This window comes from Oncorhynchus tshawytscha, linkage group LG05 (genome assembly GCF_018296145.1).
Source record: "Oncorhynchus tshawytscha isolate Ot180627B linkage group LG05, Otsh_v2.0, whole genome shotgun sequence".
In the NCBI taxonomy this organism is placed as follows: Eukaryota; Metazoa; Chordata; class Actinopteri; order Salmoniformes; family Salmonidae; genus Oncorhynchus; species Oncorhynchus tshawytscha.
In genome coordinates, this window is record NC_056433.1 from 23,625,422 (window position 1) to 23,641,361 (window position 15,940).

The following is a 15,940-nucleotide window of genomic DNA, read 5'->3' on the forward strand; positions in this document are numbered from 1 at the left end:
CCACTGGACATGGTAACGCAGGGGGATCATAGGGAGCGGATTAGTCTCTTCAAGGGTTTTTCTTGATTTTTTAAACTATTTTCTACATTGTAGAATAATAGTGAAGACATCAAAACTATGAAATAACACATGTAATAAAAAGTGTTAAACAAGTCAAAATATATTTTATATTTCAGATTCTTCAAAGTAGCCACCATTTGCCTTGATGACAGATTTGCACACACTTTGGCATACCAGCTTCATGTGGAATGCTTTTCCAACAGTCTTGAAGGAGTTCCCACATATGCTGAGCACTTGTTGGCTGTTTTTACTTCACTTTGCAGTCCAACTCATCCCACACCATCTCAATAAGCTTGAGGTCGGGTGATTTTGGAGGCCAGGTCAGCACTCCATTACACTCCTTCTTTGTCAAATAGCCCTTACACAGCATGGAGGTGTGTTGGGTCATTGTCCTGTTAAAAAACAAATGATAGTCCCACTAACTGCAAACCAGATGGGATGGCATATCGCTGCAGAATGCTGTGGTAGCCATGCTGGTTAAGTGTGCCTTGAATAAATAAAAAAATCACAAACAGTGTCACAGCAAAGTACCGCCACACCATCACACCTCCTCCTCCATGCTTCACGGTGGGAACAACAAATGCGGAGATCATCCATTCACCTACTCCGCATCTCACAAAGACACGGCGGTTGAAAGCAAAATTCTCACATTTGGAGAATCAGACCAAAGGACAGATTTTCTCCAGCCTAATGTCCATTGCTCATGTTTCTTGGCCCAAGTAACTCTCTTTTTATTATTGGTGTCCTTTAGTAGTGGTTTCGTTGCAGCAATTCGACCATGAAGGCCTGATTCACGCAGTCTCCTCTGAACAGTTGATGTTGAGATATGTCTGTTACTTGAACTCTGTGAAGCATTAATTCGGGCTGAAATCTGAGGTGCAGTTCATTGATGATTTCTGAGGCTGGTACCTCTAATTAACTTAACCTCCGCAGCAGATGTAACTATGGGTCTTCCTTTCCTGTGGCGGTCCTCATGAGAGCGATTGATGGCTTTTGCGACTGCGCTTGAAATGTTCTTGAAAGTTTTCAGATTGACTGACCTTCATGTCTTAAAGTAATGATGGACTGTCATTTCTCTTTGGTTATTTGAGCTGTTCTTGCCATAAGATAGATTTAGTGTTTTACCAAATAGGGATATCTTCTGTATACCACCCTTACCTTGTCACAACACAACTGATTGGCTTAAACGCATTACGAAGGAAAGAAATTCCACATATTAACTTAACAAGGCACACCTGTTAATTGAAATGCATTCCAGGTGACTACCTTATGAAGCTGGTTGAGAGAATGCCAAGAGTGTGCAAAGCTGTCATCAAGGCAAAGGGTGGCTACTTTGAAGAATCTGAAATATAAAATATATGTTGATTTGTTTAACACTTTTTTGGCTACTACATGTTATTTCATAGTTTTGATGTCTTCACTAATCAAATCAAATGTATTTATGAAGCCCTTCTTACATCAGCTGATATCTCAAAGTGCTGTACAGAAACCCAGCCTAAAAACCAAACAGTAAGCAATGCAGGTGTAAAAGCACCTAGGAAAAACTCACTAGAAAGCCCAAAATCTAGGAAGAAACATAGAGAGGAACCAGGCTATGAGGGATGGCCAGTCCTCTTCTGACTATGCCGGGTGGAGATTATAACAGAACATGGCCAAGATGTTCAAATGTTCATAAATGACCAGCATGGTCAAATAATAAAAATCACAGTAGTTGTCGAGGGTGCAACAGATCAGCACCTCAGGAGTAAATGTCAGTTGACTTTTCATAGCTGATCATTGAGAGTATCTCTACCGCTCCTGCTGTCTATACAGAGTTGAAAACAGCAGGTCTGGGACAGGTAGCACGTCTGGTGCTACCTGTCACGTCCAGGGTTCCATAGCCGCAGGCAGAACAATTGAAACTGGAGCAGCAGCACGGCCATGTGGACTGGGGACAGCAAGGAGTCATCATTCCAGGTAGTCCTGAGGCATGGTCCTAAGGCTTCAGGTCCCCCGAAAGAGAGAAAGAAAGAGAGAGCATACTTAAATTCACACAGGACACTGGAGAAATACTCCAGATATAACAGACTGACCCTAGCCCCCACTATTATTCTACATGTAGAAAATAGTCAAACATAAAGAAAAACCCTTGAATGAGTAGATGTGTCCAAACTTTTGACTGGTACTGTATAAAAAACACTACAGAAATATCACATTTACATATGTATTCAGACCATTTTCTCAGTACTTTGCTGAATCACCCTTGGCAGCGATTACAGCCTGGAGACTTCTTGGGTATGATGCTAAAAGCTTGGCACAACTGTATTTGGGGAGTTTCTCCCATTCTTCTGTGCAGATCCTTTCAAGCTCTGTCAGGTTGGAAAGGGAGCGTCGATGCACAGCTATTTTCAGGTCTCTCCAGAGTGTAATGAATACTCAGGGAGAAAAACGTGTAGATTCACGCACAGAGCACGGCAGGTGTTTATTTCGCCTTCACAGAAGGCAGGAATCGTGGTCACAGGCAGGCAATGGTCATACACAGGAAGGCAAACAGGCAGGTGAATCAAAACTAGGACTGAAGGATAACTGGTCCTCACAAACGAGCTAAGAAAAGGCATAGTAGAGTCAAAACTTACAATACCTCACAAAGGCACAAACAGAATGAACTAAACTAAATAAAGAGCTGATGAGACCAGGTGAGACCAGATGAGACCAGGTGACTAATACAGGTGAAATCAATGAACAAAAAAGAAAGACAGGGCTACGTTCAAGAACACAACGAAACAGAACACAAGGTTGACTAAGAAAATAAAAACAAAAACTTACACAGGGATGTTTGATCGGGTTCAAGTCCGGTCTCTGGCTGGGCCACTCAATGACATTATCTTGGCTGTTCGCTTAGGGTCATTGTCCTGTTGGAAGGTGAACCTTCGCCCCAGTTTGAGGTCCTGAGTGCTGTGGAGCAGGTTTTCATCAAGGATCTCTCTGTACATCTTTCTCATCTTTCCCTCGATCCTGACTAGTCTCCCAATCCCTGTAGCTGAAAAACATCCCCACAGTATGATGCTGCCACCACCATGCTTTGCCGTAGGGATGGTGCCACATCACTTCTCCCCTGATTGCTGTTTGGCCGGGCGGTCAGCTCTAGGAAGGATCTTGGTGGGTCCAAATTCTTCCATTTAAGAATGATGGAGGCCAGGGCCTCCCGAGTGACGTATCGGTCTAAGACGCTGCATCGCAGTGCTTGAGGTATCACCAAAGACCCGGGTTAGATCCCAGGCTGTGTCACAACCAGCTGTGATTGGGAGTCCCATAGCGGTACACATTTGTCACAATTTTAGAATAAGGCTGTAATGTAATAAAATATGGAAAAAGTCAAGGGGTCTGAATACTTTCCGAGTGCACTGTAGATTTATCAATAATGGCCTTGAATGGGAAAATAAATACATTTGATAAAAATATCATGTAAATGTACTAAAGCAAAAATCTACACAAATAAGACATTCTTCAATGAAATTGCATTAGAAAGGGGCAGGGATGAGACAGGGAGACAGGGATGTCTCTTCTCTCCCCTCCTGTTTGCACTGGCAATTGAACTGCTAGCAGAAAGAATTAGACAGGACCCAATAATGAACAGGTATCAGTATTGGTAAACATGAATATAAACTAAACTTATTTGCAGATGATCTCCTAATAACCTGACCAATATTGAAAACGCAATGCCCCCTTTGCTTAACAATATTAGCAGAATACTCTAAAGTCTCAGGATATAAAATGAATGTGGAAAAAAACAAAATGTTAATAGGAAAAATAAAATAACTCATGATCTCAACAATCCTTTAAGTGGAACACAAAAATATGAAATACTAAGGGTGCTTGGTAAGTGACAACAAACAACAAATATATAAAGATAACTTTATTCCATTACTCAACAATATGATATTTAAACAATCTTCCCATATATTTTACAGGTAAAATAAACCTCTTCAGATTGGCATGGCTCCCAAAGTTTATACCAATTACCCCAGAGAAGACATTCTTTAAAAAAGTATAGTCGGTCATGATAGACTTTATTGGCATATAACATTCATAGAAAAAAAGGAATGTTTTACATATTTCTAAGTCTGAGGGGGGTTTTAACATTCAAGACTTGGAATTGTATCAACTCGCAACCCAATACTTTTTTATTTGCGACATATAGCTAAATGCACTAAAGAGGAACAATGGGTACATAATGAAGATGAGCAAGCTCGTCCCTAGAATAATTTTACGTGTCTATTTTCAAAGGATAAAGCTAAGAACATTAACTTCAGTTAATAATATAGCAATGTTGTAATGGCTGATTTCTTCCTCTTCGTCTGTAGCAGGGATCGGACCAAAACGCAGCGTTTTTAATAACAAAAACACTGAACACTATGAAATACAAAAACCATAAACGAATATGTGAATGACAAAACCGAAACAGTACCGTGTGGTGAAAAACACAGACAAGGAAACAAACAACCACAAACCAACAGTGAAACCCAGGCTACCTAAGTATGATTCTCAATCAGAGACGACTAACGACACCTGCCTCTGATTGAGAACCACACTAGGCCGAACACAGAAATAGAAAAACATAGAAACACAAAACATAGACTGCCCGCCCCAACTCACGCCCTGACCATACTAAAAAAACACAAAACAAAGGAAAATAAAGGTCAGAACGTGACAAATATGGAAGAAAGTGAAACATTCTACAAAAACCAATATCACTCCCTAAAAACACAACTCTATGGAACAATCCTTGGATAGCTTTTCAAAATTCACCTATAAATTGGTCCACATGGAAAACTAAAGGTATAGACACCGTAAATGTTAACAGGAAATACATTTATTTCCATGACAGAATTAAAAACTATTTTGGACTGACCTATGTACAGTTCCTTCAGAAAGTATTCACACCCCTTGACTTTTTCCAAATGTTCTTGTGTTACAGCCTGAATAAAACGTTTATTAAATTGAAACATTTTGTCACTGGCCTACACACAATACCCCATAATGTCAATGTGGAATTATGTTGTTCAACATTTTACAAATTCATAAAAAATTCTTAAGTTGAAATGTCTTTGTTATGACAAGCCTAAATAAGTTCATGAGAAATATGTGCTTAACAAGTCACATAATAAGTTGCATGGACTCACTCTGTGTGCAATAATAGTGTTTAACGTGATTTTAGAATGACAACCTCATCTCTGTACCACACACATACAGGTAATTGTAAGATCCCTCAGTCAAGCAGTGAATTTCAAACACAGATTCAACCACAAACACCAGGGAGCTTTTTTAAAATGCCTTGGAAAGAAGGGCACCTATTGGTAGATTGCTAAAAAATAAAAAATCAGACATTTAATATCCCTTTGAGCATGGTGAAGTTACTAACTTTGGCTGTTATATAAAATACACCCAGTCACTACAAAGATACAGGCGTCCTTCCTAACTCAGTTGCGGAGAGGAAGGAAACTGCTCAGGGATTTCACCATGAAGCCAATGGTGACTTTACAGAGTTTAATGGCAGTGATAGGAGAAAAATTAGGATGGATCAACAACATTGTGGTTAATCCACAATACTAATTCAATTGACAGAGTGAAAAGAAGGAAGTCTGTACAGAATACAAATATTCCAAGACACTAAAGTAATGTGGCACAGCAATTCACTTTTTGTCCTGAATACAAATATTTTAATATTTTAAAGAATATGCAACTTAAAAATGACATATCACAAAATGTATATTTGAAATCTTTTGGACATCAAAGCAACCTTAAGGGAAACTTATTTGAGACAGAAAAGGATGATCATATGATGGGCAAGATATGTAAAACCTTGCAGAGAGCATATCCAATTGACAATTAGAAAAATATATAAAATATTGGAACTAAGACATAAAAAGAACACATCTTGGCACAAGATGGAGGGAATGTCTGAGCATAACTACTGAAATTACAGTTAACGAAAATCTACGCCGAATTCAATACAAACTAATATATAGTTTTTATTATAAATGTCACGCCCTGACCGTAGATTGCTTAGTATGTTTCTATTTTTTGTTTGGTCAGGGTGTGATGTGGGTGGGCATTCTATGTTTGTATGTCTAGGTTTTATATTTCTATGTTTTGGCCGGGTATGGTTCTCAATCAGGGACAGCTGTCTTTCGTTGTCTCTGATTGAGAACCATACTTGGGTAGCTTGTTTTCCCCACTGTTAGTTGTGGGTGGTTATTTTCTGTTTAGTGTTTTCACCTTGCAGGACTGTTTTCGGTTATTCCTATTTTGTATTTAGTGTTCAGTTCAGTATATTAAAGATGACCACGTACCCCGCTGCATTTTGGTCTGACGATTCCTCTTCTTCTTCCCGATGAATGCCGTGACAATAAAAGACACAAAAATCAGATTCTACAGCACAACTGCAGAGTCATGTCTTGAGTGTAAAATTAACTATGACTCAATAATCCATGCTTTTTGGGAATGCTATGAAGTCCAAAGTTATGAGTGGAGCTAAAAAAGTTGGCTGTCAGAAGAAGTATTACACTGTAAACGTACATTTAATCTGTCTGTCTGCATATTTCAAGACATTGCATATGGGAGTGTAGTGAGATACCCAATGGGCTGGACGATTCTCTTCTCATCACTCATCTTGAAAAACCGTATACTAAAAACGTGGAACTCAATCAATCCGCCATCACTAACGTAATGATTTATCATTGAAATACTGAAATAGCATGGGCGACCAAGAAAAACGAATTGGTACAATTGAAGGCCACGTGGCAATAATCCAGGCACTAGGGATGGGGGTGTGAGCATGCGGGTCTAGGCAGATGAGATGTAGTCATTGTTTGTGGGTGTCTGTACAGTAAATTGTTGTTCGTATCTGGTGTGGGGAAAACATTATTTCTTAAAGAAAAATAAAATATGAATGCGTATACTAATATACTAATGATATACCTCATTATGCTCTAAAATCTCCTGGACTGAAGTGAAAGTAATATCATCTGTGTTGTGTGGTGGAAGTCCAAGCTGTCTGTGCTCATTTGAAAGTGAGAAGAGAAAGTTCGAAGAGAAAATAACTAAGAAGAAGCGCATACCGGTATGAAGAAGCGATCCACACAAAAGGCTTTATTATAATCACCACAATCCCCCTCAAATGCAGAATGCAGAAGTCTATAAATCCTTCGGTATGAAATGAACTGTCTGTGTGGCTGAAGAGTCTTTCACATTTCTCAGTGGTCAGCCTGCATTTAGTAGAGCCTTGCCAATTACTACTGTGAATGTATCCATCCATTCATAATAACATTTTAGAGAAGCCTGCAGTCATGTCATCAAGATAGACCATACATGCTGTAGATCATTGATGGGGACAAGAATTCCCAAAATGTTCCCTCTTTTATTGAGTTAGTGAATGATAATGGCTTGCTTCAAATTTATTTAATTTTTAAAAGTTATGAGACGAAGACTTAATGAGGTTAGTGAGTATTTACCCACATTATAGGGAAGAGAGGGTACACTCTATAACAATGTCATAACATGAGCTAACAAACAATAATAATACAACTGTACATATTATAGTTAGATTAAGTGATTTGATTATTTTATTTGATCAATTAAGCATTGAATTGCATGAATCCATTGGTAATAGCCAGTGTATTAAATGTTTTAGATTAGGGACTAAGAAACCAGAAACCAAAAACCTTTTAATGGTTCCTTTTTTTCTGGTAAAGTATAAGTAAGTTCCCACATGGTCAAGCCCAGGTACTGGTAAACCAGTTTGGTTAACCAAAACACACGTGATAAGAGGTGTGGTAACCACATTTATCAGAAGCAAAGGGAAATGGTCTCATTGGGAAAGGGATATGCAATTTATGTTCAATGTATTATACGAAACATTTAAACAGGAAAAGCAACTTGAACATCTGAAACAAAGCTCATTACGTAAGCCTATAATTATTAAATTACAACTTGATTCAAACTGTACAAAAACAATTGATGCCGAGAATAAAAAGGACAGATGAGGACATATAATCTGACCTGTTAACTCTGTTTACAAGTCTCCCACGTTGGTTTGTCTCTGTGGTCCGTGCATGGTATGTTGGCTATCTGGGCAGACAGGAGGGGACCCCTACATCCCTGGGTCCCAACGTCCCTGACCCCAGGTTGGCAACACAGTGCATGATGGGACAGAGAGGCTCATGGGCATTGAGGGCCTCCGTTAGACGCCTCTGCTCCTCAGACAGAAACTGCACATCCTTCTTCAGCTGTCTGTTCTTCTGCTCCAGACACTCATATGCCTGTATAGGACAAACTGGGCTCAGTTACTTTATAGTCTTACTTTCTGAGTAGAGTACAATATTAATCTACTTCAGGGATGGGCAACTGCCGCATGAAGGTGCTCAGATCTATTCCACCCCCCACCCCCCACTTCTTACATATGGCAAAATATGTAGAATTGCAGGAAATTTGCTTTAAAACAGCCAATTTTCCTCTCCCCTCCATGGCAAAATGAGTAGAATTGCATGAAATTACACTGAACAAAATATAAACGCAAAATGTAAAATGTTGGTCCCATGTTTCATGAGCTGAAATATAAGATCCCAGAATTTTTGCATAAGCACAAAAAGCTAATTTGTCTCAGATTTTGTGCACACATTATTTTTACATCCCTGTTAGTGAGCATTTCTCCTTTGCCAAGATAATCCATCCAACTGACAGCTGTGGCATATCAAGAAGCTGATTAAACAGCATGATCATTACACAGGTGCACCTTGTGCTGGGGACAATAAAAGTCCAACCCACAAAACAAGATCCATTGTCTCTTGAAACTTGTAATTTGAAACTTGAAAAGATCCTGAGGCCCATTGTCGTGCTATTCATCCGCCGCCATCATCTCATGTTTCGGCATGATAATGCCCCATGTCGCAAGGATCTGTACACAATTCCTGGAAACTGTCCCAGTTCTTCCATGGCCTGCATACTCACCAGACATGTCACCCATTGAGCATGTTTGGAATGCTCTGGATCAACGTGTACAATAGTGTGCTCCTGTTCCCGCCAATATCCAGCAACTTTGCACAGCCATTGAATAGGAGTGGGACAAAATTCCACAGGCCACAATAAACAGCCTATGTGAAGAAGATGTGTTGCGTTGATTGAGGCAAATGGTGGTCACACCAGATACTGACTGGCTTTCTGATCCACGCCCCTACCTTTTTTTTTAAGGTATCTGTGACTAACAGATTTACTGATTTCCTTATATGAACTGTAACTCTGTAGAAATTGTTGCATTTATATTTTTGTTCAGTATAGTTCTAAAATTGCTAAATCGTCTCTCCGCCCCATGACAAAATGTATAGAATTGAAGAAATTTTGGTTTAAAACGGCAACATTTTCTCTACATCACATGGCAAAATGTGTAGAATTGCACGAAATAAACTCTAAACTTAAAAAATGTATCTCTGCTGTCAAGGGGGAGGGGCACTAAAATGATTTGTTGGCAGTTCGGTGGGTGGGGGGGTACACAGACCCGCGAGCCACTGCGGCCCCTCATGATGAGTTCAGGTTTTTTTGTGGTCCCCACCCCCTTCAAAGTTACCAAAATCCCTGATCTTCTTGATCAAGAGAATGAATGTGACATTTATAGCTGTGTCATTACCGTCATATAACAGAAAATGTTAGACTATGCCAAAATAGGAGTTGTGTGATGATGAGGAGTCTGTTGTGCATGCACTGACCCACCTCATGCAGCTCATCTGCTCTTTGTGTCTGCTTTTTTCGGCTGTTCTTCGCTGCCACCCTGTTATTTTCCCTTCTTTTTAGCCTCCTGTCTTCATCACCATCATCTCCAGAGCTCTGCAGCTGAGGTACAGTTGGTCTGTATTACATTTGTCACTATTAGAATATCACATACAAGCTGTTGCTCTTTAGCTTTGACTGATCTCTGTGTGCACTGTTGCTGGTGTAGATTATATTTTATCATACAAAATATTAAACAATATAAAAATACAAGTGAAAATTAATAAGTGGTAACCAAATAGGCCTAATACCAGTTGTGGAATAAGTACCCAATTGTCATACTTGAGTAAAAGTAAAGATACCTTAATAGAAAATTACTCAAGTAAAAGTGAAAGTCACCCAGTAAAAGTCTAAAAATATTTGGTTTTAAATATACTTAGGTATCAAAAGTCAATGTAATTGCTAAAATATACTACTAAGTAAAAGTATAAATCATTTCAAATTCCTTATATTAAGCAAACCAGATTGTATTGTTATTTATGGGCAGCCAGGGGCACACTCCAACACTCTGGCATCATTTACAAATGTAGCACGTGTGTTTAGTGAGTCGGCCAGATTAGCAGCAGTAGGGATGACCAAGGATGTTTTCTTGATAAGTGTTTGAATTGGGACATTTTCCTGTCCTGCTAAGCATTCAAAATGTAACAAGTACTTCTGGGTGTCAGAAAAATGTATGGAATAAAAAGTACATCATTTTTCTTCAGGAATGTGGGGAATTAAATGTTGTCAAAAAATATAAATAGTAAAGTAAATATACCCATAAAAACGACTTAAGTAGTACTTTAAAGTATGTTTACTTAAGTACTTTACACCACTGCCTAATACATTATTAAAGTCTATTTACGCTATTTAACACTTACCTCACATATTTCAAGTAATAACATGTTTTGATTCTTGCTGTGTAGAAAGCTGCCAGAAATATCGCTGTCAGACATCACAGATGCGATAACAATGCATTGATAGATTAGTTAAATACAAAACGTCGAAACAAGTCCTCCTCGAATTTTATTTCAGATAGCAAGATCCAAGGTATGTACAAGTGAGACCGGGCGTATGCGAGACAAAGTTTCACTTGTTCAAACTGCACTTGCCGCTTCTTTTCAATATTTTAAGTCACGTGCTAAAAAGCGTCAGATGCCCTTGAGTGTTCAACCAGCAACAGAATAAAGTGCGCTCTAAAAAGCTGATTTAGGACAAGCGGAAAATATCCTATACGTTTACTGTACCTGTATGATACTACTTGAATTGTTGCAAATAGATGTAGGCTTGTTATATATAATATATTCTTGTGTCATACATTTAATTAACATTTTAGACCAGATAGGGTCCATCAACAGTCCACAATTACTTTAATACATGAAGGTCAGTCAATACGGAACATTTCAAGAACTTTTAAAGTTTCTTCAAGCGCTATGATGAAATTGGCTCTCATGAGGACCGCCACAGGAAAGGAAGACCCAGAGTTACCTCTGCTGCAGAGGATAAATTCATTAGAGTTAACTGTACTTCAGATTGCAGCCCAAATAAATGCTTCTCAGAGTTCAAGTAATACATCTCAACATCAACTGTTCAGAGGAGACTGCACGAATCAGGCCATCATGGTTGAATTTCTGCAAAGAAACCACTACTAAAGGACACCAATAACAAGAGTTGCTTGGGACCAAGAAACACGAGCAGTGGACATTAGACCGGTGGAAATCTGTCCTTTGGTCTGATGAATCCAAATTCAAGATTTTTGGTTCCAACCGCTGCGTCTTTGAGATGCAGAGTAGGTGAACGGATGATCTCTGCATGTGTGGTGCCCACTGTGAAGCAAGGAGGTGGTGTGATGGTGCTTTGCTGGTGACACCGATTTATTTAGAAATCAAGGCACACTTAACCAGCATGGCTACCACAGCATTCTGCAGCGATACACCATCCCATCTGGTTTGCAGTTAGTGGGACTATCATTTGTTTTTCAACAGGACCATGGCCTAACACACCTTCAGGCTGCGTAAGGGCTATTTGATCAAGGAGTGAGAGTGCTTTATCTGATGACCTGCTCTCCAAAATCACCCAACCTCAACCCAATTGAGATGAGTTGGACCGCAGAGTGAAGGAAAAGCAGCCAACAAGTGCTCAGCAGATGTGGTAACTTCCAAGACTGTTGGAAAAGCATTCCAGGTGAAGCTGGTTGAGAGAATGTCAAGCATGTACAAAGCTGTCATCAAGGCAAAGGGTGGCTATTTTTGAAGAATCTGAAATATAAAATATATTTCGATTTTTGTAATACTTTTGTGGTTACTACATGATTCCATGTGTTATTTCATAGTTTTGGTGTCTACACTATTATTCTACAATGTAGAATGAGGTGTCCAAACTTCTGACAGGTACTGTATATTTCCACACTATGAGGTTGGAATAATACTGTAAAAATGGTACCCTTTTAGTGTGAGAGCAGTTTGGTGGAATGGAGTTTTGGCCTGTCTGATGACATCACCGAGCAGTAAATTGGTTAATAGACCAATAAGATAGTTCCAAACCTCTCTGCCAATTACTCAGACCACCACAGTCCTAACATTTTAATTGAATACAAGCACACTAAGGTACTGCATTGTTACCCAGTAATTATTTGATATTGAGATCAAAAATAAAAAAACAGCTGCATTGGACCTTTAAACCTGGCTGTTAAAGCTTGTTTAGTAGCCTTTATTCACATAAGCCTACAACCTGTGCGTTTTCAACTGTGACAAATGCCAAACGGCAAAGGGAAAAAAAGAACACCCAAGCAAAAATATATATTTTCCTTCTAAAGCCATTTAAATATACAGTATAAAAACAATGTACACTACTATTGGGTGCATTTCCCATTATCCATCATGTGAGGGCTGTATTGTATCACAGACTGCTGCAAACATAGGTCTTATCACTGTGGGGAGTACTACAGTATTGCATCCTTCCAATCACAAATAAGAGTACATGTTCCATGATCAGGAAGCATTTATGTGGCATATATTTCACTCAGGGTTGTCATTGCTGTTACAAATAGCTGGCCTCTTTAGAACAGGAGCATAGTTGTTTCTGAGCTCGGTTTGCTCCATGGCTCTCTTAATGGGTGGTCTGGTCCTACTAGCTGTCTTTTCCTCTCCATTGGGCCTGCTGCCCATCACCTCCCTGAACACCTCCAGGGACTCCGCTGTGGGACACATGTTCAGCACCTGTCCCAGGCCCTCGGCCCTCTGCTGCACTACCTGGAGAGACTGGACAGCAGAGAAACATCAGTCATTCAAGACCATGGTCAAAGAACTAAACATAAACTTGTGTTGCATAGAAAAGGGTGTAGTGGGTGGGAAATAACAGAAAGCTACATAGACTGTCCTGTTACCTTCATTACTGCGCTGGCTTGCTTAAACATACGAGGTGCAGCATCCAATAAGGTGGTCATGATGGTTTCTGAACAGGGGAAAGTTCACCGACTATCAATCAAAATAATGGGAACATAACATTTCATGTTCCAGTGTCATGCAAAGCATGACATTTCCAGTACACTATTCTGTAAGCGTTTGAGTCGATTAGATCTGATTGGGCTAAATGCTTGCCTTGTACTGGGTCCTTTCCCATTTCTTGTGGCTTCACTACTTCTTCATACATTCCCTAAAAATAGAGCATACTTTCATTTTGTGAACACATGGTACATGCTATATTTTCAAATGTATGAATTTTCAAAATGCAGCATGAAGTATGAGAGTGACAATCATGGCTATGCAAAAGTAATGCTTCCATTTTCAATGGGACCACTCAGACACAATCCATAAATTCAGACGTGAAAAAAAAATAAAACGTGAAACCAACCATGAGTTTACGCTCCGCCTTTAGTGACCGTACGACATAGGGGAGGATCTCTTTAGGACCTTTACGTCGTTTCCGAGAAGTTCCCACAATGTTCTCATCCAGCAGGTCGTCAAGTGCACTGCATTCATCTTCTAAGAAGTGATATTATACTGTTGTAAAGCAATTTAAGTCTTTCTGAATTACATTTATTTTAATAGCATTAATGTGGGAACTAAACATCTACCTATCGTATAAATAATTGTCATTAGACTGAGCAACAAACTCGTCCAGTTCAATCTTTACTTGATATCAACTCACCGATGACACCAAGTTCCTCCTCCCTCACTGAATAATCTTTACATTGATGTCCTATTGTGCCTTGAGCTGCTTAATAAGAATTAAAACGATCTGTGCCCACATTTACAGCAGGCTACATTTCTACAAGTTTAATATCACATGCAGCTAGCAAGAATAGATGGTTTCCAGAAACAGCCAAATTATGGAGTTACTGGTGCATTTAACAGATATTCTGGTTTACTATAAAACATGTTCACTATCTTCAAAACAACTGATCAAACGGGATAATAACAAACTCATTGCAGTGTGGTTGATAGTACACAGATATGTCTTCTTTTCAACTGAAAGGCAATAGATGTATAAAAAAATAATAATAATGTAATAGGAGACAGGAGATATGCTCACCCTCTTCATCAGGAGCCTCCTCCCACGTCTGATTATTGATCAACACGTTTTGTTGAACAGCAGTCTCGAAGTTCTAAAAATCAAGATATCAAGTGAAATTGAGACTCCTCCATATAACGTTGCCACGAGCAGCAGGATGAAATGCAGATATCGCAGAATAATGCAATGCATTCTTTTTTTATTTAACATTTAACTAGGCAAGTCATTCACACCAATGATGTGTAAAAACCTGGTTGCTGATGCTATGTATTGGCCATTGAGAGGCTTTGAAGTAACCAGTCGGCCATATTGGAATTTCCCAGTCGTCCTCCAAGGGAATGAATTTAATTCTACAGTATTTCAATTAAATGCTTCATGGACAAAGGTACATGTAATGAATTTGAATTTAAATATATATATATATATATATAGTTTACATTAGGCACAGTAACATTAGTCATCTCTAAAACATTTTTTTTTTAACTGGGTGGTTTGAGCACTGAATTCTGATTGGCTGAAGGCCATGGTACATCAGACCTTATACCACAGGTATGATAAAACATGTAGTTTTACTGCCCTAATTACATTGGTAACCAGATTATAATAGCAATAAGGCTCCTCAGGGGTTTGTGATATTTGGCCAATATGTCACCGCTAATGGCTGTTCTTAGGCACGACGCAACGAGGGCCTTACTGCTTAAGTTAAAGTTAAGGAAAAGTCTTAATTTAAAAAATGTTTAGCTCACATAATATCATTTCGAAGTATGCATTAAGGTGTCTGTAATATAATAAATGAAGCAAAAATTAATGTAGACATGAATAAACACATATCTACAGCTTCCAAAATATTTTTTTTACAAAGGTGGGGGAGTGCCAAGATAGGGGGCGCTGGGTTTAACCCACGTGACTATCAGTCATCTAGTATAAAACAGATTCACGCAGTGTGTACCGTACGCATGGACACAAGTTTCCTTCCTCGCCCTCTAAAATACCATTTAGGTTGGATCTGAAAATGAGGTCGGAGATACCGTATGGATGGTGTGACGCAATTGCCTCACATTTTCGTATCAAGCATAATTTGATTTGATTTGAAATGTGCTCTAAATGCTGCACGGCCAATGCAGATGTCTGATTGACCATGTAGCGCCTTTAAATGTTAGCTGTTGTGGATGTCGGTCTGATATTGCGGTTTCTTCATGTACCGCCGACTCAACATTTAACTTACCTAACTATAGTAACTTAGCTAACGCTAAGTATCACATCGCAAGCTGTATTTTGATTTGTCTCCGCAAGCTAGTAGTTATACATCTTACAAAAAAAAAACTAGACAGACGTAAACAATCGATCGACTCACCGCCAGCAACTCTTCCTGTAACAGTTGCTTGGCTTCCTCGGATAGCTGAGGTTGGCCATTCAATACCTTCTTCAGTAGTTCTTTGTATTTCTTAATTTGTTCGACCACATTTTTTTTCGACGTAAACTTCACCCTATATTCTTCCTCTTCATTCAAGCAGATCTCCATCTTTTGCGCCAAATGTTTGAAATGATTCTGCAATGACCGGAACCGGAAATTAAATGTGTGGTTCTA

At 39.1% G+C, this 15,940-nt stretch overlaps 2 protein-coding genes across 3 annotated transcripts; both read right to left on the reverse strand.

Annotated features, from left to right (window-relative positions):
• Positions 1-7,165: 7,165 nt before the first annotated feature.
• Positions 7,166-11,283, reverse strand: batf3 (basic leucine zipper transcription factor, ATF-like 3). Its single transcript, XM_024420151.2, has 3 exons — positions 10,722-11,283; positions 9,805-9,924; positions 7,166-8,360 (listed from the first exon to the last, which is right to left on the reverse strand). Exons 1-3 carry the CDS (start codon positions 10,794-10,796, stop codon positions 8,166-8,168), a joined length of 390 nt encoding a protein of 129 aa, XP_024275919.1. The 5' UTR covers positions 10,797-11,283; the 3' UTR covers positions 7,166-8,165.
• A 1,224-nt stretch (positions 11,284-12,507) lies between these two features.
• On the reverse strand, positions 12,508-15,938 carry nsl1 (NSL1 component of MIS12 kinetochore complex). 2 transcript variants are annotated; one of them, XM_042321709.1, is made up of 7 exons: positions 15,707-15,938; positions 14,374-14,446; positions 13,990-14,055; positions 13,693-13,823; positions 13,440-13,494; positions 13,226-13,293; positions 12,508-13,100 (listed from the first exon to the last, which is right to left on the reverse strand). In XM_042321709.1, exons 1-7 carry the CDS (start codon positions 15,872-15,874, stop codon positions 12,858-12,860), a joined length of 804 nt encoding a protein of 267 aa, XP_042177643.1. In that variant the 5' UTR covers positions 15,875-15,938; the 3' UTR covers positions 12,508-12,857. The 2 variants fall into 2 exon arrangements, with proteins under 2 accessions (XP_042177643.1, XP_024275908.1); XM_024420140.2 differs by lacking the exon at positions 13,990-14,055 and having other exon boundaries at positions 15,707-15,936.
• Positions 15,939-15,940: the final 2 nt, after the last annotated feature.

Bases quoted from the DNA above. Each gene is read 5' to 3' on its own strand.
- batf3 (XM_024420151.2), bottom strand. From the start codon at position 10,796: ATGTCTGACAGCGATATTTCTGGCAGCTTTCTACACAGCAAGAATCAA. The intron at 9,925-10,721 runs GTAAGTGTTAAA...ACTGTACCTCAG, and splicing joins TATTACTTGAAATATGTGAG to CTGCAGAGCTCTGGAGATGA. The intron at 8,361-9,804 runs GTGGGTCAGTGC...TGTCCTATACAG, and splicing joins GAGCAGATGAGCTGCATGAG to GCATATGAGTGTCTGGAGCA.
- nsl1 (XM_042321709.1), bottom strand. From the start codon at position 15,874: ATGGAGATCTGCTTGAATGAAGAGGAAGAATATAGGGTGAAGTTTACG. The intron at 13,495-13,692 runs GTTGGTTTCACG...CTCTATTTTTAG, and splicing joins AGGCGGAGCGTAAACTCATG to GGAATGTATGAAGAAGTAGT. The intron at 13,294-13,439 runs GCAAGCATTTAG...TCCCCTGTTCAG, and splicing joins GGGAAAGGACCCAGTACAAG to AAACCATCATGACCACCTTA.